This window comes from Nycticebus coucang, chromosome X (genome assembly GCF_027406575.1).
Source record: "Nycticebus coucang isolate mNycCou1 chromosome X, mNycCou1.pri, whole genome shotgun sequence".
Taxonomy (NCBI): Eukaryota; Metazoa; Chordata; class Mammalia; order Primates; family Lorisidae; genus Nycticebus; species Nycticebus coucang.
The window spans coordinates 85,641,867-85,663,935 of NC_069804.1; the positions used below are offsets into that span (position 1 = coordinate 85,641,867).

At 36.0% G+C, this 22,069-nt stretch overlaps 1 protein-coding gene across 3 annotated transcripts in view; it reads right to left on the reverse strand.

Annotated features, from left to right (window-relative positions):
- ABCB7 (ATP binding cassette subfamily B member 7) overlaps positions 1–22,069 on the reverse strand; it is a 150,136-nt gene that overhangs the window by 60,718 nt on the left and 67,349 nt on the right. For all 3 annotated transcript variants that reach the window (XM_053579618.1, XM_053579617.1, XM_053579619.1), the window contains one exon: positions 5,463–5,582. In XM_053579618.1, the coding sequence (XP_053435593.1) occupies positions 5,463–5,582 (120 nt within the window). The remainder of the gene's footprint in view (positions 1–5,462; positions 5,583–22,069) is intronic.

Below are 22,069 nucleotides of genomic sequence, written 5' to 3' on the forward strand. Positions count from 1 at the left end.
AATTATGTTCCTTGTTATTTACCCAAATTAGTTGAAAACTTATGTCTATACAAAACTCTGCACACAAATGTTTACTGCAGTTTTATTCATAACTGCCCCAATCTGGAAGTAACCAAGACGTCTTTCAAAAGGTGAAGGGATAAACACACTATTGTATATCCACACAATGTAATATTATACAGTTATAGAAAGAAACGAACTGTCAAGTTATTAAAAAAAAAAAAAGAAAGAACCTAAAATACAAACTGCTTAGTGAAGGAAACCAGTCTGAAAAGGCTACATACTATAAGATTCCAACTATAGCACATTCTGGAAGAGGTAAAAATAAGATAGTAACAAGATCAGTGGTTGTTAAACTTGGGAGGAAGGAAGGAAGGATAAACAGGTGGACCACATGGGATTTTTAGGGCAGGGAAACTATTCTATATGATACTATAAAAGTAGATAAATGGCATTATACATTTTCCAAAACCCACATAATTATACAACATGAAAAGTGAGTCTAAATGTAAACTATGGACTTAGTTATTGATAATGTAACTTTTAAAAATAACTATAACATCAATTTAAGCATATGTATCACATTAGAGCAAGATGTTAATAATATAAAAAACTGTACTATGGGAAGAAAGAGGGGTATATGTATATGAGAATACTCTGAAGTTATTTCTCGATGCTTCTGTAAATGTAAAACTTCTCCAAAATATGATCTTTATTTATTAAAATTTAGAAAGTACTCTAAGGTATAAATCATACTTCTCAATGGAAGGCTTTGAGTAGTACTGTTTCATGTTAAAAAATATTATTAATTTCAAAATATCAAAGTCAAGCACAAAGTGTACAAATTTTCTGAAGTTACAAACGTCAAAACAGTTACTGGAAAATTCTAGCTCCTCCATTAGGCCTTCCCTAAGTGCCTAATCATTGGCACTCTCATAATAAGAGTTTTACCTGTATCTCCTTTTGGATGTTTATATCATGTCATATATATACACAAAGGATCCCCAAAAATGTATACACATTTTAAGAAAGGAAAAACTGTATTAAAATTGTAATAATATATAACAACAAAAGATGAATACAAGTCACCTTAAAGCACCATTTGTAAATTGTAGAAGTCAAACATGACTTGAGTATTACAAATTTAATACAGTTTTTTTTTCCTTTTATAAACCATTTATATACTATTTTTGCAGACTCTGTGTATGTGTGTGTTTGTATAAATCATTATGTATTTTCTCCTTTGGTACACTACAACTCTAGGAAAGTCTGTGTTTTATTTATTTTTGTATTTCCAGCTGTCTAACACAGTATCTTGTACCTATAGTAGTTACTCAATAAATATTTATTCAATACATATATTATCCTTTATATAACAGATTCCTGGGAAAAGGGGTATTGATGTTATTTTTCCTGGGAAAAGGGGTATTGATGTTATTTTTATAAATCACACTCTACCTTAAAATTACCTTATAATTTTAAAGATGTTTCTTGTGATGCTGTTTGAAATGGTTAAATGTTATTACTATGCTCTACATGCCTGAAATTATTCTGTGGTCTAGATCCTGTCAAGTAAAAAGAAAGTTGTTTTCTATATGCCTTGAAAGTACTAGCAGGGACTCATCAGAACATCTGGCCAATTTTGTACTTTTTCTGACTCAAAAGAAATCAAACTTACTTTCTGAGGATTTTTCTATATTCGTTTCTGTTTACTTGCAATTAGTTTACGTGAGTTTAATGTAAATGTAAATTAGTTTACATTGTTCCATTCTATGGAAACTCACTATTTGTTGACTGAAGAACCAAGTATTAACCTCTTAAAAACAGTGCAGCCCTTAAGGAAGATAGCTTAAATCTAGATTTCATACCATGATATTTACCTGTCATGAAGTAATAGAAATTCGGATTTCCAAGGATGGGAACTCATTCTAAAAATAAATTCTAATACAAATGTCACTACTTAAGACTCTTCCCTTGGTTAGCTTAATTAGTCATGTTCTGACATGTTCTCTTCAATTCAAAAGAAGTCCAGAAAACCATCTGCCTTTAACTTGTCAGCCAGGTACTTGCATTAAACTTATAAATGAATAAAAGCCAATGTGCTAATTATGTCTTGTATAAGAAGAGCTCAGAGTCACCACTATCCTTAAGTAATTTGTATGTAAAAGATAATTTGGCAAACAGTACTGGGCTAAAAATGAACATGAGTGTTCAAAAAAATTTCAACATTAGCTACCAAAATTTGATTTGTAATACTGTCCCCCCGTTCAGTTTATAGACTCTTGACCTGTTGTTCAGTATTTTGATTTAAGTAAATGCTTTCCCCAGAAAAGGGTGAGATTCATTGGTAGAGTACTCAAAAGAGTCCACAGATGAGAAAGGATAAATGAAAATAGAATCTGATTGTGAACATTTTGGTTTTGCTCTTATCTCTTCAATCATTCCTTCTCAGTTTCTTTTACTATTATTCACTGTTTACTTATCTAGAGGAACACATTAATCAAAGTTTCTGTCCTCAATTGTCCTCTATTTCTGCTTGTTTCCTTGGTGAAGTCATTAATTTGCATTGTTTCAACTATGACCTGTTAATCGCTCTAGTCCTGGGCTCCTTCTGAGCTTGTTTACTTTTTGTATTATTAGCTAGATATCCCTATCTAGATGCTCTGCTAGAATGTCAAACTTAACATATCCAAAACCAAGATTTTCATTTTCCCAAGTAAGACTTCCTGACTTACTATCTACTTCTGTTAAAAGCACTATCATCCTATCATCCTTGGCATCATCTTTCAATTCTATCCTTTTTTAAAAAACCTCTAATAGCCCATCCATTGCTAAGTTTGTTGAGTCTATTTCACAAAGTCTCTTGCATTTTTTGCCTCCATACTGCCATTTCTATCATCACTCTAACAGTGGTTCTCAACCTGCCTAATGCCACAACCCCTTAATATAGTTAAAAAGGGTCGCAACCCACAGGTTGAGAACCGCTGCTACAAATGGTTACTTCTTTCCTAGACTATTACATTAGCCTCATAACTGGTCAGTAAATACATTCGATGAATGAATGTATGAAATGAATGGTATCGTTACTTCAGATCTCTTACCACTTTAGTCCATCATCTACAACAGAGCCAGAATAATTTCCTAAAGCACAACTCTAACATCATTACTCTGGTACTCAAAATAGAGTTTCCTACTTATCACATAATACATTTTTCTGATTCACAGTTAAGGTAGTTCATATCAAGAACTCTATCTTTGTAAGCTTAGTTCCAATTCCTCTAAAACATTTCCCTCTCTTTGGAGACAAGACAGAATGTTCGCTTCTCCACACATACTATCGACAAGACAGAATGTTCGCTTCTCCACACATACTATATGTTCTTTCACATCTAGGCTATTGTTCGTGTTATTCTTACGCCAGCAATAATCTTAGTCATAAATCTTAGTCATCTTAGTGTTAGATGTCATTTCTTCTCTGAAACCTTTCCTGACTCCCTATCCTGATGACTCTTACTTTTATTTATTTATTTTTTTTGCAGTTTGTAGCCAGGGCTGGGCTTGAACTCGCCACCTCCGGCATATGGGGCTGGTGCCCTACTCCTTTGAGCCACAGGCACCGCCAGATGACTCTTACCTTTTCTCTGAAACTCCACAACACCTGACTGTTACTTATATAAATCACTTGTGACCTACCTTGTATTATGGCAATAAAACTTCCTTTATTCTTTATGATTTGAGGGAAGAAATTGGATTTATTCATATCTGAATACTCTGTGTGCCAAGAACAGTATTTTTAAGTTCTCAATAAATATTTTTGGGATAGGGAAAAGAGTGAGTAAATAAAGGGAAACATAAACAATATAGGAACTGGATTCTAAAACAAAGTATCAATCCTATGTAAGAGGAGTAACCAAATTACAGCCAAATCTCATTTATACTTGTTTTAAGCAATACTTTTCATTGTATTTTTGGAAATCTAAATTTATTTAAAACTGATATTACTATGCTGCATTTTACTTCCTGCCAGGCACTGTTCTAAGCCTTTCATATATGAATTTATTCCTTATAGAAACCCTATTTTACAAATCAGGAAACTAAGGCATGGAGACTAAGCGACTTAATCAAGGTTATAAGGTGTTTAGTGGGAGAGCACAGCCAGATGGACTCCAGAGACTTCATATTGACTATATATATTGTACTTATACATGTATACTTCCCTGACTTTAAAATCTGAAAAAAAATTGAAAATAGCATTTTGCTCTTGAAAATTCAGGGTTATCATTATAACTTTGCTTTATAGTACAAGGACAGAGTGGGAAAGCTGCTGAAATGTATAAGGCATTCGATACCAAAGGTACCAAAATGCCCACCTTCCATGGCTGGCTACTTTTTTTTGTGTGTGTGTGTAGAGACAGAGTCTCACTGTACCGCCCTCGGGTAGAGTGCCGTGGCATCACACGGCTCACAGCAACCTCTTAACTCTTGGGCTTACGCGATTCTCTTGCCTCAGCCTCCCGAGCAGCTGGGACTACAGGCGCCCACCACAACGCCCGGCCATTTTTTGGTTGCAGTTTGGCCGGGGCTGGGTTTGAACCCGCCACCCTCGGCATATGGGGCTGGCGCCCTACTCACTGAGCCACAGGCGCCGCCCATGGCTGGCTACTTTTAATAATTTGTTTAAGTTTATCTGCTTTTTCTCTTCATATTAAACTGCTACTTAACCACTTACGGCCATCATTGTGCCTAAAATGCCTTCATCTACCAGGACATGGGAATCAAGCTCATCAAAAATACTGTATTTTGCCGTGTATAATATGCTCCCATGTATGATGTACACCTACATTTCTTGTCCAAATTGTCAGGAAAAACATCTTTTGTTTTAATTTTTTAATTCAAGTTTTTGTTTACACCTAGGTACTCATTTTTTGTGTTATGAATTTTTGCATTTATTTTTAACATAGTATGGTATAAGAAAAAAATATGTAACATATATTTACAGAACATAAAAACACATACAAAGGATAAGAAATTGTATGGACTGGTAACAAATAATACTAACCATGTATAACAGACATCCTTATTTTTCTCTCAAAAATTTGGGCAAAAAGTGTGCAGTATACATGGCAAAATGTAGTAAGATGTATTAAAAAGGAGCCAATGAGGCTCTGAAAAGCCTCTTTTGTAAAGTTGCTTTTGCTCTGTTATAATTAATGTTCCTATATCTTACAGTGGCTTCAGGAGTGAATTCCATTAAGTTAAGGCAGTCAGATCTAGAGACAAATTGGGCATTACCATATACTTCCTGCTGACTGCATAAAATAATTATGTAAACTAAATGAAAATTCTAAAAATTGGTCATGCTCCCATAAAGTTGTTTACAGCAGTCCAAAATTCATGGCTACAAAATGTTGTAGTATTTCTTAGTTATAGCAACACAACAAAGTAATTTCTCTTATTCTTACCTTTGCACCACCCAAAAATCCCAAGGAAATGGCAACTCTAGCTCTTAGATCTGGCCTGTCTTTGGGCCACACATAAGAAAGCATTGCTTTTATGATTTTCCGAGTATCAACATCTTTCAACTGTAGAAAGAAAGAAACCAAAGCAGTGAAAATATGTCATTTCAAATGTAACCATATATCAATGATAGTTATGTAACTATTTGCCAAATACATGAAAATATTACAAATGTAACTTTTATTCTGAACCTAGGGCCAATACCTTTCAAAGTCAAAATATTTTGGGAAAAAAAAACTATTTCAAATACTTTTTAAAAACTACTCATTTCTCTTAAATTTCTTACTTTCAGTTTTAGCCACCCTCATACATGTATTGCTAAAATGGTATTCAGTAACAAGGGGCATGGACTATATTATTTATTAAACTATCAAAACATTACAGAAAATTTCAAAAAATTCCATATTTCCATCTTTTCATCAAAAGTTTTATATACATTTGGGCTATTTATCAGTATTATTATTTAAAACATTTTTTAGTCCTGTGTGCAAACTCACAGTGATGCAGTTATAATAGTTTAGGAAAGCAGGGGTTTGATATTAACTTTATTGAACAGAAGTTGAGTTATTAAAAATGTTAACAAAATCATAATTTTACAGTCATGTTTAATTTGACCTAAATGTATGTTGCATTTTTCTTTTACCAAGTTCCTGAGACATTTTCCTTGAATCTTTTTGTTTTAGTTTCCACTTTAGAGGCAGAATATTCAGAATTGAAACCACACTTCAGTACACACACACACACACACACACATTCCAAAGCTACTAATAAACTAGATTATTAAAGATGTCAAAACAATTTTCATTTGAAAATTAAAATATTAACTTATTTTCTGGAAAAGGTAATAAAACAAATAGACCTAAAAAGTAAATGCTCATTGCTGATGAGGGTGTGGCTCAGTCGGTGGGGCGCCAGCCCCATATACCGAGGGTGGCGGGTTCGAGCCCGGCCCTGGCTGAACTGCAAACCAAGGGATAGCTGGGCGTTGTGGCGGGCGCCTGTGGTCCCGGCTGCTCGGGAGGCTGAGGCAGGAGAATCATTTGAGCCCAGGAGTTGGAGGTTGCTGTGGGCTGTGTGATGCCATGGCACTCTACCGAGGGTGATAAAGTGAGACTCTGTCTCTACGGAAAAAAAAAAAAAAAAAAAAAAAAAAAGAAATGAACACTCTAATATACTGTTAAGGGGAAGTACACTGAAACTGTCTTTCTGGAAAGCAGTTTGATATCTATTATAAGCTTTCAAAATAATTCTGTCTTTTGCCATTAGAATTCCACTTCTTGGAGTTTATGCTAAAAAAAAAAAAAAAAACTTTAGAAATTCACTCCAAGGCTCGGCGCCTGTAGCACAGTGGTTACTGGCACCAGCCACATACACGGAGGGGGATGGGTTCAAACCTGGCCTGGACGAGCTAAACAACTGTGACGAAAAACTAGCCAGGTGAGTCCCAGCTACTTGGGAGGCTGAGGCAAGAGAATCTCTTAAGCCCAAGAATTGTAGGTTGCTGTGAGCTGTGACGTCACAGCACTCTACTGAGGGCAACATAATAAGATGTCTCAAAAAAAAAAAAGAAAGAAAAAAGAAATACACTCCAAGTTAAATCAATTTTACCTACTAAAAATCTCTTGAGTCTATTTCTTTCCATTTCTAACCACCCACCTAATCCAAGCTATCATTAAATCTTACCTAAACCACTACAAGAACTTCCTAACTGATCCACTCTTTTTTCCTGTCTAAGTTCACCCTGCAATCAGATCACTTCTAGCTTAAAACCCTTAAGCAACATCCTATCACTCTTGGGATAAAGAACAAAGTCCATAACATGGCTTATAAGGCCCCCTGACTACCTCTCATGTCATATCTTATACCAAAGCTTTCAGTATTTTGGACACATTGGCTTTCCTTTAGTTTTTCAAATATACCACAATGTCTCCTGCCATAGGGCCTTTGCTTTGCACAATAATGTTCACTGTCTTATAATCTCTCTCTCTGAAACAACTCCCCATCCAGACCACCCAAATTCTTTCAATTAACTTCAAGTAGCCCTTTCTCAATAAAGCATTCCCTAACCTTAGTCAGGATCCTTTGCTGTATTCTCTAATACAACAGTATTTCTTTCTTTCAGAGTATCCATTTCAGTTATAAACTTAATATACAGCAGCACAATTATCTGATTAACATCTGCTCTCACACTAGAATTTAAATCCCATAACTCTGTGTTTTGTGATCACTGTTGAAATCAATACTAAATATAGTAGCTGACACACAGTAGTACTCATTGAATATTTATTGAATAAAGGAATGAAAATTTAGGTATAAGGCTGTTTCTGGCCATGTTGTTAACAGAAAAAAAAAAAAAAAACTGTAAACAGCCTGAATTGGAGAACAGCATAAATAACTAGAATTAACGCATATACCAAAATACAGCCATTCAGAAATATACATAGTGACACAGAAACATATTAAATTAATAAGAAAACTTTTTTGTGGGAAAAAATGTGAGGTATGTATGAGTTCAAATGTGCATGGGAATAGATATGGAAAGCAAGACCTGCAAAAGTGTTAACATCAGTAGCTCTGAGTGTGTGGAACCATTGATAATTTTTCATATTCTTCTTTTGCTTGCTTGTGTTTTTTTGTAATTCACATATATTCAAGGGGTGGAAAATTACACAATTTCAAGCAGATTTGCAAAGAAAGAGAAGTGGAAGAAATTGTCAACAGATAAGATACAGTATAGTACATTATGTTACATAGGTTAGTTTTAAATTATTATCTCCCTATAGCTCAGAAAATTAATTTTCTAGTCTTCTAAGCAGTTTATTGCATACAGAATGCAGAAATAAAATTGTTCATATTGTATTGAAAAGAGAAGCACTACCTTCCTGAGCTACTTTAAATATGTAAGATGGCAGAAACATGAAATGTTAAAAGTATACTTCTTAATGTTTTGTTTTATTTTATAGATACACATACATAAGCTCTGGTAAGGCAATGAAAAAAGGGAGTAAGGCAATAATTTTAAAATTCACCTTCCCAGTCGAAATTTTATGAAATAACATAATTTAACACATTATAACACCAACTGGGGCATTTCAACCGCTTTTCCATTTCACCAGTTTTTGTCTGTCTTATTTTCTTGATGGAATAATGTGAAAAACAGGCCCTGTTTTCACATATCTTTAGAAACACTCTCTCCTATCAAAACTTTCTACTACATACCCCAGAATTTTTTTCAATAAGGACACAGATAAGTTATGGCTAAGAGCAAGAAAATTATTCCAGTTGGCTTAATAGTACATAAAATGTCACCACTTCATTTAACAAAATGGGTTCTGAAGTTGTATAATGCATTATGAGTCCATTAAGTTGTAAAGTACATGACTTCAGTTAGTTTAGATAAACTATAAATTTGAAAAATAGCATCTTAAAAAAAAAAAAAAAGTAGAGGCCAAATAATCAAAGAGGCATTTCTGAGGTTGAGGCACATTTTCAAAGAATTTTAAAGCAACATATTCTAGCCACACAAGAGAAAAATAATATTGGTGGCCTCAACACAGACCCTGAAAGACAATATACCACCTTTCAAAGTCACCAGTTAACTCATATCAGACAATCAGTGGTAATCCTGAAAGACAAAAGGGTTATCTAAAGCTGAAAGAGACCAGCCATTAGCTTAAGACTGAATTAGATATCATCATCATCACATCAACTATTTATTTTCAGCCTGACTCAATAGGGTATAAGTAGATAATACAAATAGCATTCTTAAAGAAAGGGTGGAAATAGTCAAGGAAGATGACAAGAAATCAGGTTATTTAAAAAAGCACAGTACAAAGAATAATTACATGATAGCACATGGAAAAAAAAATCAATGATTTAAGGAAATTCAAATTCTTTCTTAAGGGTCAAAACTCCTGAATTAGCAAATGGATGACACCATAAGTTTTTCTTTAGCCTCCTATATGCATAAGAAATCATAAAATTCTTTAACTTTTCTGCTTATTATTTTTACAGTAAATAGAATTTTGAAGTTATTTTAAAAACATAACTGTAATGACTATATTATGACAACAGAAGAGCTTTAAGACTGAACACTCTAGAAATAGCAAGAAACACCTGGCAAAAGTAGGAAGAAATCTACTTTTCTTCTCTGCTAACAGAACATTGTACAATGTGGTCTTCCTGCTATAGTTAAATAGCTTCCAATATAGAACACAGAACTGACATTTGAAGCCCCATTACAATGTAAAACCAGTGCTGTGTTAGTGTAAGGAATGAAAGGTTTTAGAGAGGTCTCAACTATATATTGAAATTAGATAGGCATAATTAAAGGAAAGCAATTAGATTCAAGGGAAAAATACAAGAGTAACAACTGGCTTACTAAGATCTTTGAATAGTAATAAAATTGTATTTACTTTTTTCTAGAAACGAGTTTAGAAAAAAAATTTCGGAAATGTCAAAGAGCTATCAGAGATTAAAGTAACTGAAAACAAGTTTGCTCAAGAGGAAAAAAGTAGGTGCCAGGGGAAAAAATTGATATAAAAAGCAATGCTCTATAAATATTTATTAAACTAATTAATGTATTTATTCTCAAACACATGAGGGTATTTTTTTTTTTTTCTTTTAAAGAGACAGGGTCTTGGCTCGGCACCTATAGCATAGTGGTTTCTTCGCCAGCCACATATACCGAGTCTGGGGGGTTCGAACCTGGCTCAGGGCCTGCTAATCAACAATGATGACAACCTCAACAAACAATAGCTGGGTGTTGTAGCGGGTGCCTGTAGTCCCAGCTACTTGGGAGGCTGAGGCAAGATCATTATTTAAGCCCAAGATTTTGAGGTTGCTGTGAGCTGTCATGCCACAGCACTCTACGAAGGGCGACAGAATGAGACTCTGTCTCAAAAAAAAAAAAAAAAAAAAAGAGAGAGAGAGACAGGGTTTCACTCTGTCACTCACTCAAGCTAGTGTTGAACTTCTAGCCTCACATAATCATCCTGTCTTAGCTTCCTAAAGCTCTGAGGAGGAAAAATTCCTATTATTATTGTGTATGTACACCCAATACTTAATTTATTAAGGCACCACAACTTTTTACAGATTTCTTAAGTACAGTAGAACCTCTTTAAGTTTACCAAACAAGGGACTGTAATATACCGAAGTGGGCAATGTAAGGAACTAGGCCTACTGTACTTATTTGTACATATGGTACATGTCCAGTCTATGAAACTTAGGTCAACATAAGGAGGTGGTCAATGTAGGGATGTGGTCAACTATAGAGTTTCTACCATATATAGGTCTATAAGCTTCATGAGGCTAGCTAGGTAAATAGAAATAATGAAAGGAACGTCTACTTGTACACAGGAAGATAAAAAAACAAAATCATAACGCAGTGGGCCAACTAAAACTAGAAGTATCTGACTCACTCAATAGGGTATAACTGTGTTGAGCAGTGCTGGCTTGGTTTGGGCATTACCTACTTGTGCCCCGCACCAAGCATGGCCAGCTTCAGGCAGAATAGGCCCTCAATGTGCCAGTGACTCTATTCCAGCAGTACTGCTGCCTTGCCAACATACATAGCCCCCATTCTGCCCTCCAAGACTACCATGCTTGAGTGGGAAAGATGTGCCCTCTTGGCCACCAGCTTATCTCTTTCTAACTGGCAGGGCAAGATGTGCCCTTTTGGCCCTCAGCTTCGACTAGGAGCAACGAGGTCTGAGAGGAGACATACCATCCCACCCTAGCTTCTCTCTCTTTTCTTTTAATTAGATCATAACTGTGTACATTACTGTATTTATGGAGTACAATGTGCTGACTCTATATACAAGCTAGAATGTTCACATCAAACTGGTCAACATATTCATTTCTAGCTTCTCTCTTTGATAGGATGGAAAACAAAGGGGAGTGTCCTAAGGGCAGAGAGCAGGAATCAAGCTATAGCTAGGGACTGTTCCCCAGTCAAAATAGTGAGGAGTCCTTAGTGATTTTACAGTGACCTAGGCTCATTAGTCCCATTATCATATAATTAAAACCCCCATAAGTTCTTCAGGAAGGTTTGGGTTAAGAAGTTTGTGTTGTAACCTCAACCTTTTAATTACCCCAAAGGCAGGAAGCAACATCCAATCCTGCCATGGAAAAGCAGGACAAACTAGTTAGCTAAGTTAGCTTATAAAAGATAATTTGTGATCAGAATTTTGGGTCTTTTCTCCACTTATGTGAAGGATTCATCTAGCCCTCAGATATATTTATATTATCCTTGTAGTCTATTGCCTTTATTCTGCAATAAATGTATGTAATTGTGATTGCTTTGTATTTGTGATCATTCCATCATTGGCTAGGCACCAGTGCACATTCTTGGCACTGGGAGCTAAGAACCAGGGAAGATCCCCACATCCAACCTACCAACTGGAAAGCCATTAATCATACTACTTATAGACAGCAGTACTCAATTCAACAGTGTGATGTGAAGGAGAAAAGCAGTGTCTTAGGGCCAAATGCACTATAAGTAGATGTCTACAGCTAATAATCATGTGGACAGAGCATAAGAACAATTAAAAAAAAACAGCTGGAGCTGCTAATTTGCTAGAATTTCCAGGTATTAAAGACAACTGTATATTAATAAATCAACTACATGCTTTGCTTCTCTGATGGGTAACTTTATATTTCTCACCAGAAAAAGTTGTCAAGTATTGAGACAAAAGAATATTTTTCTACCAGTAGCTTATTCCTTTCAAGAGAGTGAAGCCCAGTGGGCTTTGATAAGAAAAGTAAAGAATAAGAAAAAAGAAAATGATTTTTTGATAAAGGGACCAGAATCACCTTTTCTTTAGCTGATGAGGAATTTATATAAGAATTCTGGTTTTACAGTCATTCCTAAATTCTAATAGCATGAAATGTGCTAACTCACAGAATCAAGGGATGGATATAGAAAGAAATGACTTGGGGCAAAACTTGTGGTGAGGAAGAAAAAAAAATACAAAAAAATTTTGGAATGCTATCAATTTTCTAAAAATATGGGCCATAGGCTGTTTTCTCCCTAAAAAACCAATTTGGCAGACAATCTGGATGCACCCACAATTTCAAGGGAAAAGCAAACTTTCCAGAGAAGAGAACTGTCTCCTCAACCCAACAACTGCAATTAAAGGATTAATTGAAACCACTACTTCAGAACCGTTAGGGTTAATAGTGGCTTGATAAAAAGCTAGATAAAAAGAAGAAAAGATTAGTAGCTATGTAAGTGAAAAATCCAGAGGATAACTGAAAAATTTTCCTCATATTGTTTGGGATATAGTGAGTTTGAGATGGGAAAGAAAAATACGTATTCAATTGTTACGAAAGGCTTTGTGATATGGTTACATTCTCTATAACACAGGGTTTGTTTTCCAACCTCTGTTGGTCTGAAATTTCAATGAAGAGCTTATTCAAGTGGTGATTAGGCCTTTTTCATAAATGGATTATGGTACACATGAGATGGATTTGTACCCAATAGTCCATTTAATAATTTATAATAAAAACCTTACTAATGAGATTTATATTCACATTGGACAGTGAATTTTCCATTCCAAAGGAAATACAATTTAAGAAATTAAATGAAGATCACGTGGAATCAGAGCTAGAAAACAGCTACTGCATGTCATCCAAGTATTCTTGTCCACTAGTCTGTGTGACCACTTATTTTAACAAGCCTAGAGACTCATTATCCTACTATTTCCTCAATCCTCCAGTTTTTTTTTTTTTTAATTAGTATAAGGGCATATATGATTGGGTTAAATTGTTTGCATTTGTCAAGAAGCATCTGAGTTGTAGTTGAGTCCTTCACATGACAAGTGTGACATATACCCCTAACATTGTACCTATTAGGTGGGAGGTTACTGAGCTCACTCCCTCCCTTACCTTTTACTTGAATTTAACTGTGCTCTTCTCTCATGAGCCTGTAGCCATTTATCTATTATTTTCACATAGTATTGAGTATATAGGGTGCTTGCTTTTCCATTCTTGAGATACTTTACCAAAGAGAACGTTCTTTACTCCATCCAGGTAATTATAAAAGATGTGATGTCTCCATAACTTTTATGGCTGCACAGTATTCCATGGTATATATATAAAAACACCACAGTTTGGGTACTTGGCTTATTTCCATATCTTGGCAGTTGTAAATTGAGCTGCTATAAACTTTTGAGTGCAAGTGTCCTTTTTTTTCTTCTGGGTAGATACCTAGTAATAGGATTGTAGGATCAAATGGACAGTCTACTTTTAGCTCTTTGAGGATAATCCACACATCTTTCCAAAAAAAGGTGGTACTAGTTTGCAATCCAACGAACAATGTATAAATGCTCCCTTCTCTCTGCGCCCACACTAGCATCTGTAGCTTTGGGACTTTGTGATGTAGGCTATATTCCCTGTGGTCAAGTGCTACCTCAAGGCTGTTTTGATTTGCATTTCACTTATGACTAGGGATGATGAACGTTTTGTCATGTGTTTGCTGGGCATTCTTCTGTCTTCTTGGGAGAAGGTTCTATTCATGCCTCCTGTCCAGTGATTAATTGGGTTATTTCCTCTTTTCTTGTTGACTTGCTGAGTTCTTTGTAGATTCTGGTTATTAGCCCTTTGTCAGATACATAACATGTGGATTTCTTCTCCCATTCTGAAGGTAGCCTATTTGCTTGGTTTATTGCATCCTTAGCTGTGCACAAGCTTTTAAGCTTGAGCAGGTCCCAATTTTATTTTTGTTGTTGCTACTGCCAATCAGGTGTTCTTCATAAAATCTTTCCCCAGTCCATTAACAATGTTTCCCACAATTTCCTCTAGAGTTTTTATAGTTTTGTGTCTTAGATTTATTATGTTTTATCCAGTATAATTTTTGTAAGTAGTGCAAGGTATGGGTTCAGTTTCAGTCTTTTATATGTGGTTCATCAGTTCTCCCAGCACCATTTATTAAATAGGGCTTCTTTTCCCCACGGTATGCTTTTGTTGGTTTAATAAAAATCACATGACAATCTGAGGCTGGTTTCATCTCTAGGTTTTCTATTTTGTTCCCTGGATATCTGACTGTACTTTCATTCCAATACTACGCTGTTTTAATCACTATAAACTTGTTGTATAACCAGAAGTCTGGTAATGTGATGCCTCCAGATTTGTTTTTATTTCTTAGAGTTGCATTGGCTAGTTGGATTTTTTTTCTGGTTCCGTATGAAACAAAGTCCTATTTTTTCCCAAGTTCTTCAAAGTATGATGTTGGTGTTCTAATGGGGATTGCTTTAAATCTGTATATCACTTTGGGTAGTACAGACCTTTTAGCAAAGTTGAATCTTGTCAGCCATAAGCATGAATGTTCTTTCATGTGTTAACATCTGCTACTCCTTTTTTTCAGGGTTTCATAATTATCTCTGTGTAGATCTTTCACATAATTTGTCAGGTCTATAATATTGGCTGTGAGTTTGTCATAGATAGCTTCTATCAGTTTAAGAAGTGTCCCATCTATGCCTATTTTCTTAAGTGTTCTTATCAGGAAAAGATGCTGAATTCTGTCCAGTCCTTTTTCTGCAGCTATTGAGAAGATCATATAGTTTTGTTTTTTTGCTTCTATTTATGTGACAAATTACATTTATGAACTGACATATGTTGAACCCACCTTGCATCCCTGAGATGTGTTTTTTTTTTTAATGTGTTGCTTGAATATTTTTGCATCAACATTCATTAATGATATTGGTCTGTGGTTCTCTTTTTTTGTTGAGTCCTTTCCTGATTTTGGTATCAGGGTAATGTTTGCTTCACAGAAGGAGCTGGGAAGACTTTCTTCCTTATCAATGTTTTGGAATTGGTTCTCCAACATAGGTAAAAGCTTTTCTTTGAAGGTTCAGTAGAATTCTGGTATAAAACTGTTTGAGGACTTTTTTTTTTTTTTTTTTTTGAGACAGAGTCTCACTATGTCACCCTCGGTAGAGTGCAATGGCATCACAGCTCACAGCAACCTCAAACTCTTGGGCTTAAGCGATTGTCTCCAGCCTTCCAAGTAGCTGGGACTGCACCCACCATAACGCCCGGCTATTTTTGGTTGTAATTGTCATTGTTGTTTGGCAGGCCCAGGCTGGATTTGAACCTGCCAGCTCTGGTGTATGTGGCTGCCGCCCTAGCTGCTGAACTACAGATGCTGAGCCCCTGGCCAATGGTTTGTTGATTTTATTCTTTTTTGCAAAGAACCAATTTTTTGTTTTGTTCTGAATAGTTCTTCTGTTCCTGATATAATTTAAATCTGATCTAATTTTGATTATTTTCTTCTACTAGGTTTGGATTGTATTGCTCTTCCTTTTGCATTTCCATGAGATGATTCATTAGGTTTGTGATGTAGGCTATTTCTTATTTTTTGATGTGGGAATTTAACGTAATAAATTTCCCTCTTAGGACTGTTTTTGCAGCATCCCACAAGTTTTGCTAGCTCATCGCTTCACTGTCGTTTTGTTCAAGGAATCTAATAATTTACTTCTTTATCTCCTCTTTGACCCAGATGTCGTTTAGCATGTGTGGGGATGAAGGTTTTTCACTGGACTTGGGTTCTACCTTGTACCTGTGTGGTCTGAAAAGATATCAGGTATAATTTCTATCCTTTTAAATTTGTTGAGGTTTGATTTTGAGTCCTAGGATATGGTCACTTTTGGAGAATGACCCGTGAGCTGACGAGAAAAACGTATACTCAGTATTATTGCGGTGGTCTGCATATGTGTGTTAAGCTCATTTGTTCTATAGTTGTGTTTAAATCTATTGTTTCTTTTCTTTTTTTTTTTTTTCTTTTTAGCTTCTGCTTGATGATCTGATCAGTTCTGTCAGTAGGTTGTTGAAGTCCCCAGCTATTGTGGTGTTGCAGGATAACATGTTGTTCAGACCTGTTAGGGTTCATTTTATAAATCTGGGTGCATTCAAGTTGGATGCATATATATTTAAAATTGCAATGTCCTCTTCTTACATTGTTCCCTTGACCAGTGTATAGTGACCATCTTTGTCTTTCATTACTTTCGTTGCTTTTAATCCATTTGTATCTGAAAATAAAAATGCAACCCCTCCTTTCTTCTGATTTCCATTTGCCTGAAATACTGTTTGTCAATCCCTCACTCTGAGTCTTGTTATGTCCTTAGGGGTTAGATGTGTTTCCTAAATACAGCATATAGTTGGCTTGTTCTTTTTAATCCAGTTAGCCAACCTGTGCCTCTTAAGTGGGTAATCGGGCCATTCAGATTTACTGAAAAAATTGATAAGTATGGTAGAGTTTGGTTTGTTTTGTTTTATGAAGGTCTGTTGCCTAGTTTTATAACTTGGGTCATTGTGGAATCTAGGCTTTGTCCTTTAGCTTTTGGGTGTCTTTCCTTTGCTGGTGGCCCATTGTGGTGATCTGTGTACCACACGGGTCTGAGTACTTCTTGTAGTGCTGGTCTTGCTGTGCCAAATTTCCTCAATGTTTTATTTTCAGTAAAAGATTTGATTTCTCCATTAAATCTGAAATTCAGTTGAGCAGAATATAGGACCCTAGGCTGAAAGTTGTTTGCTTTGAGAAGACTGAAGACAGGTGACTACTCTCTTGTGGCTTATAAAATTTCCACTGAAAAATCTACAGTTGGCTGGGCATGATGACTCTTGCCTGTAATCCTAGCACTCTGGGAGGCTGAGGTAAGTGGACTGCTTGATCCCAGGAGTTAGAGACGAGCCTGAGAAAGAATGAGACCCCATGTCTACTAAAAACAGAAAAAATAAAACTCGCTGGGTGTGGTGTTGCATGCCTGTAGTACCAATTAGTTGGGAAGCTGAGGCAAGAGGCCCTCTTGAGCCCAAGAGTTTGAGGCTGTTGTCAGTTATGGTGACACCATGGCATTCTACCCAGGGCAACAGAGTGAGATTCTGTGTTAAAAAAAAAAAAATCCATTGTCACTATGTTTTTACCATTATAGGTAAGTTGCTACTTATGCCTGGCTATTTACAGAATTTTCTCTTTCATTTTGACACTGGCCAGGTTAATTACAATGTATCTAGGAGATGCTCTGAACTGAGATGAACTGGGGTTCAATACTCATCTAGAATGAGTGTGTCTGAAATCTTGATGCTTGTGAAATTTTCATTTATGATAACCTCCAGTAGGGCTTCCATGCCTTTGCATCTCTCTTCTTCTGGAATACCTATAATTTGTATGTTTGTAGTAATCCTATAATTCTCTAAGAGATCACTCTGCTTTTACTCACTACTTTTTTGCTTTTTTAGACTACTGTGTTAGCTCAAGAGCTTTGTCTTCGGGCACTCAGATTCTTCTTTATGATTTAATCTGTTTTTGAAACTTTCTAGTGCATTTTAAAACTCCCCGAATGACTACTTCCATTGTTTAAGCTCCATTATATCCTTTCTAATTTCATCACGTATTTCTTTAATTTCTTAGATCATTTTTAAAAAATTCCTTTTGGTTGTTTTATACTTTCCTTTTTGCCATACATATTCTAAATTCCATTTCTGTCATTTTTATGCTTTCTTTATACATGAGAACATTGTAGTAGCTACATCATGGTCCTTTGCATGGGGTTGATGTGCTCTGACTTTTCATGTTGCCAGAATTTTTTTTGTTGGTTCCCCCTCATGTCCAATTTCTTCTTGCTTATTTCCTTCCCCTACTTTCTTCTCTTCTTCCTTCACCTTAATGGTTCTCATCTCTGTGCTTTGAAGTTGAAATGCCCTTTTGAGAAAGGGATGAAAGGGAGAGTAAAGAAAGTAAGAGAGAAAGAAAGAGAAAGAAAAATAACAAAGAGAAGATAGGGAAAAAAGATAACAGTAATAGGCTCGGCATGGTGGGGTGGCCTATACCAGGAATCCCAAGTCTCTACGGCAGGGGTCCTCAAACTGTGACCCACGGGCCACATGAGTCGGTGTGATTGTATTTGTTCCCATTTTGTTTTTTTACTTCAAAATATATGTGCAGTGTGCATAGGAATTTGTTCATAGTTTTTTTGTTTTTTTTTATTAAACTATAGTCCGGCCCTCCAATGATCTGAGGGACAGTAAATGGGCCCCCTGTTTAAAAAGTCTGAGGATACCTGCTCTAGGGGGCCAGAGAGGGAGAATGACCCAAGGTTAAGTACTTGATACCTGCCTGAAAATAGTGAGACCCTGCCTCTACCAAGTATAGGAAAAAAATCAGCTGTGCAATGTTGCAAGGACCTGTCTGTTGTCCTATCCACTCTCTTGAAGTAGGAGAGTTACCCAATCCTAGGGTTTTGAGGCTGTCATGAGCCAGGCATGGAACTTAAGCCTGGGCCCCAGAATGAGACTATGTCCAAAACAACAAAAAACAAAAAACAAAAGAAAACAAACGAAACATGTTGGTTGTCTAAGGTAATAATGAGGGAAAGATGAGAAAAACAGAAAAATAACCAAAAAGGAAGAAACAAAAAAAACCAAGAGAAAAACAAAAAATATAAAAATAAATATATATATATATATACACACACACACACACACACACACACACACATATATATGGTGCATGGATATCAGGTGACTGCAGAATTAGAAAATGAAAAAGAAAAGAAGATTTGTTTGTTTCTTTTTTTAAGGACACTGGCTGGTGCTCCTGAATTTAAAAATGAACTAAAAAAGAAAAGAAATAAACGAATAAAAAAACAACTACATCTGCTTCTTGATGTAGTGGGGGCAGGAAGTTACTAGCTTGTTGCCATGGAGACCTGGTCTTGTTTTCCTGATTTTTTTTTTTTAATTTTAGTCTGAGTGTGGATGCTATATGAGTTGAATCCTTACAGGGTGAGGGAGACAAAGTCCTGAAACTTATCCCAGACTTTCGGAGGGATGCACCTTGGCCATCCAAACAGTTCCCTGGTGGCCACAGGGGGATCTGTGTGGGAGGCAGGATCTGCCCAACTTGGCCATGTCTCTCTGGGAGTCAGCCTAGGGGTGGCTGTCCATGCTTAGCACGTGGAATCAAAGCTAGTATGAGTGGGGCCCATGGGAGACTACTCCAAACTGTGGCCCTGTGAGTGCCAGCCAACTCAAGGTTTCAGCACTTTCCTCATCTTCCCTGCAGCTCTCCCACAGTGTAGGGCGCCCAGATGTCAGGCCTCCCTAACGAACTAGCTCCATGTCCAAACCCACCTGGTACTACTCCTGTGAAGGCCTGGGTTTAAGCCTCTGACTCCATCCCAAAGAAGTAGTATGCACTTTCTCTATCCCTCTGACAAAGGGCCAGCTTCTATGGAAAAGGGAGTCCTATAGGACCTCAATTCCTGCCTTATTTCATGCCACACCCAAGGCCTGGAAGTATAGACCCTCCCAGAGTTTAGTTCCACCCCCAGTTCGCCCCTACATGGTACTGTGGGGGCATGGAAGAGAATCTCCAGTGTAATTAATCTGCCATGGATTCCATATGTACGCTCTGTCCCCTTGCTCCCACTTTCTGTGTAGGCCTCCCACCCATCTTATCTTTCTCAGCTCCTGGTGTCCCATGCTGTCTCACTGTGCCATCACAATGTTGTTTCTGGGTAAGATGATCCAGATGGAAGTGGATGGACACTTCCCAGCTTTACTGAGAGCAGCTTATAAGATGTCTCTAGTTTGCCATCTTGGAGCCTCCTAATGTCCAGTTTTTAATACTCAAAATTGTTGTTTCATTTCTTACTATCATATTAAGATTTAAAACAAAGCTCTCTGATTGCTCTAGTAAGTCCTAATTTCTCTTCTAAAACTACTAACTAGTAGAGAAGGTGTTTCTAACATAAAAGTCTGGGAAGTAGTCCTTTCACTAAATTGTGCATTATTTGTGTTCTTACTAGGAGCACAGGGCTAAATAAATTTAGTAACAGATAATTCTTCAAAAGAAGCATATAAAATAAAAATTTAAATGCAGGAGTAAAACTCTAAAATCCTTAAAAAATCTGAAGATTATATATAAGACAAATAATTCCTTATTTGTCTTTTACAAACAAAAGTTTTCAAATATTGACATTGTTATTCCTTTATCACAAGCCCTTTATGACAGCTGCACTGGATAAACAGAGGTTTTAAATACCTTCTGAGCAGTATTATCAATGTTGACTAATTGTTGTTAAGTGAAAATGAGTAAAAAGTAAAGCAAAACCAGGCATGGTGGCATATGACCTTGGTCCTACATACTTGGGAAAGTAAGGAGGGAGGATTTCTTGAACCTAGGAGTCCAAAACCCGCTTGAGCAACACAGTGATACCCTGTCTCTAAATAAATAAATAAACAAACAAACAAATAGTAAATCAAAAGAGTTCAGGTAAAATCTATTATTTTTCAGAGTGATAACACTTCTATGTGGCAGTTTAGATACTCTGCCACCTAAACTAAGTTTCTAGACAGCTGAGTCTTTGTCTTGTTCATTATTATATCTCTAGGACTTAGCACATAGTTTAGCATAAAGCAGGTATTCAATAGCAGAAAGCAAGTATTCAATATATACTTTTTAAGTGAATAGATTATATTAGAGGACAGGCCTACAATTTCAGATTATAATAACAATAGCTAATGTTTATCGAGCACTTTTTCTGTACTAGGCACAACTTAAGAGTTTTAAACGGTGTAAAAAGGTAACTAATTTAAATTCCCTTTGGTATTATCATCATCCTCATTTTTCAGATGAATAAACAGAAGCACAAAAAAATTAAGTAACTTGCTTGAGGTCATTCCACTAGGAACTGTTGGAGATATCATTTAAATTTGGGTAATCTGGCTCCAGAGCTCAGTCTCTTAACTATAACTCCATACTCTCCTTTTTTTCTGGTATAGCCCCCAAGCTCTATTCCATGATTCCATTTAGCTAAGAAGGCTAAAATACAAAAAACAAGAAATTAAAAAGTAAAGACCAAATATAAAATACTGTAATGAGTTTTCCTTTATTCTACATTGAAAAGAAAAAAAACTATCTTGAAGTTTATATTGTTTGAGCAGAAGAGTATTGACTGCTTCTCCTTTATTAGTCAACATATTTTTGGTTCTGCTAAGTATTATTAGCAACTATCCCTAAGAGGCCTTCATGACAGACAATTCTGAAAACTGTGAAATAGCATGCGAAAGACTCACAGATAAACAAATCTCAGTATTTGGCTTAATTTTTTAAAGTTCTATTTTACAATAGCTGTTTCTAAAGATAGTCATAAAGGACAGTAAGATGCAAAAATGGGACAGAAACATAAATGTAAAGTGTTTGAGTTCCTTGAAAGAAAAGACCTACTTTGGGAATCAAGGAAAGAGAGGAGAAAAAGCTTTTTGAAAAGCTTTTCTTGCCAATTACTTCCTACTAATACAATAGCAATATTTATCTTCCTACAATTTGAAGGGTATTTTTATACAAAATTTGTTCTTGACCATCAACCCTGAAAATGTTATTTTCACTGAGATACTACACACACACACACACACACACACACACACACAATTAGGTCAAGCAAGAGGAAATAAAGAGGCAAGCTCAAAGGAAAAGGGCCAAATGACTGTAGAACAGTACTCTGATGACTTTTTCACTCACTTAGAAAAAGTGTGGTACAATTAAATATTT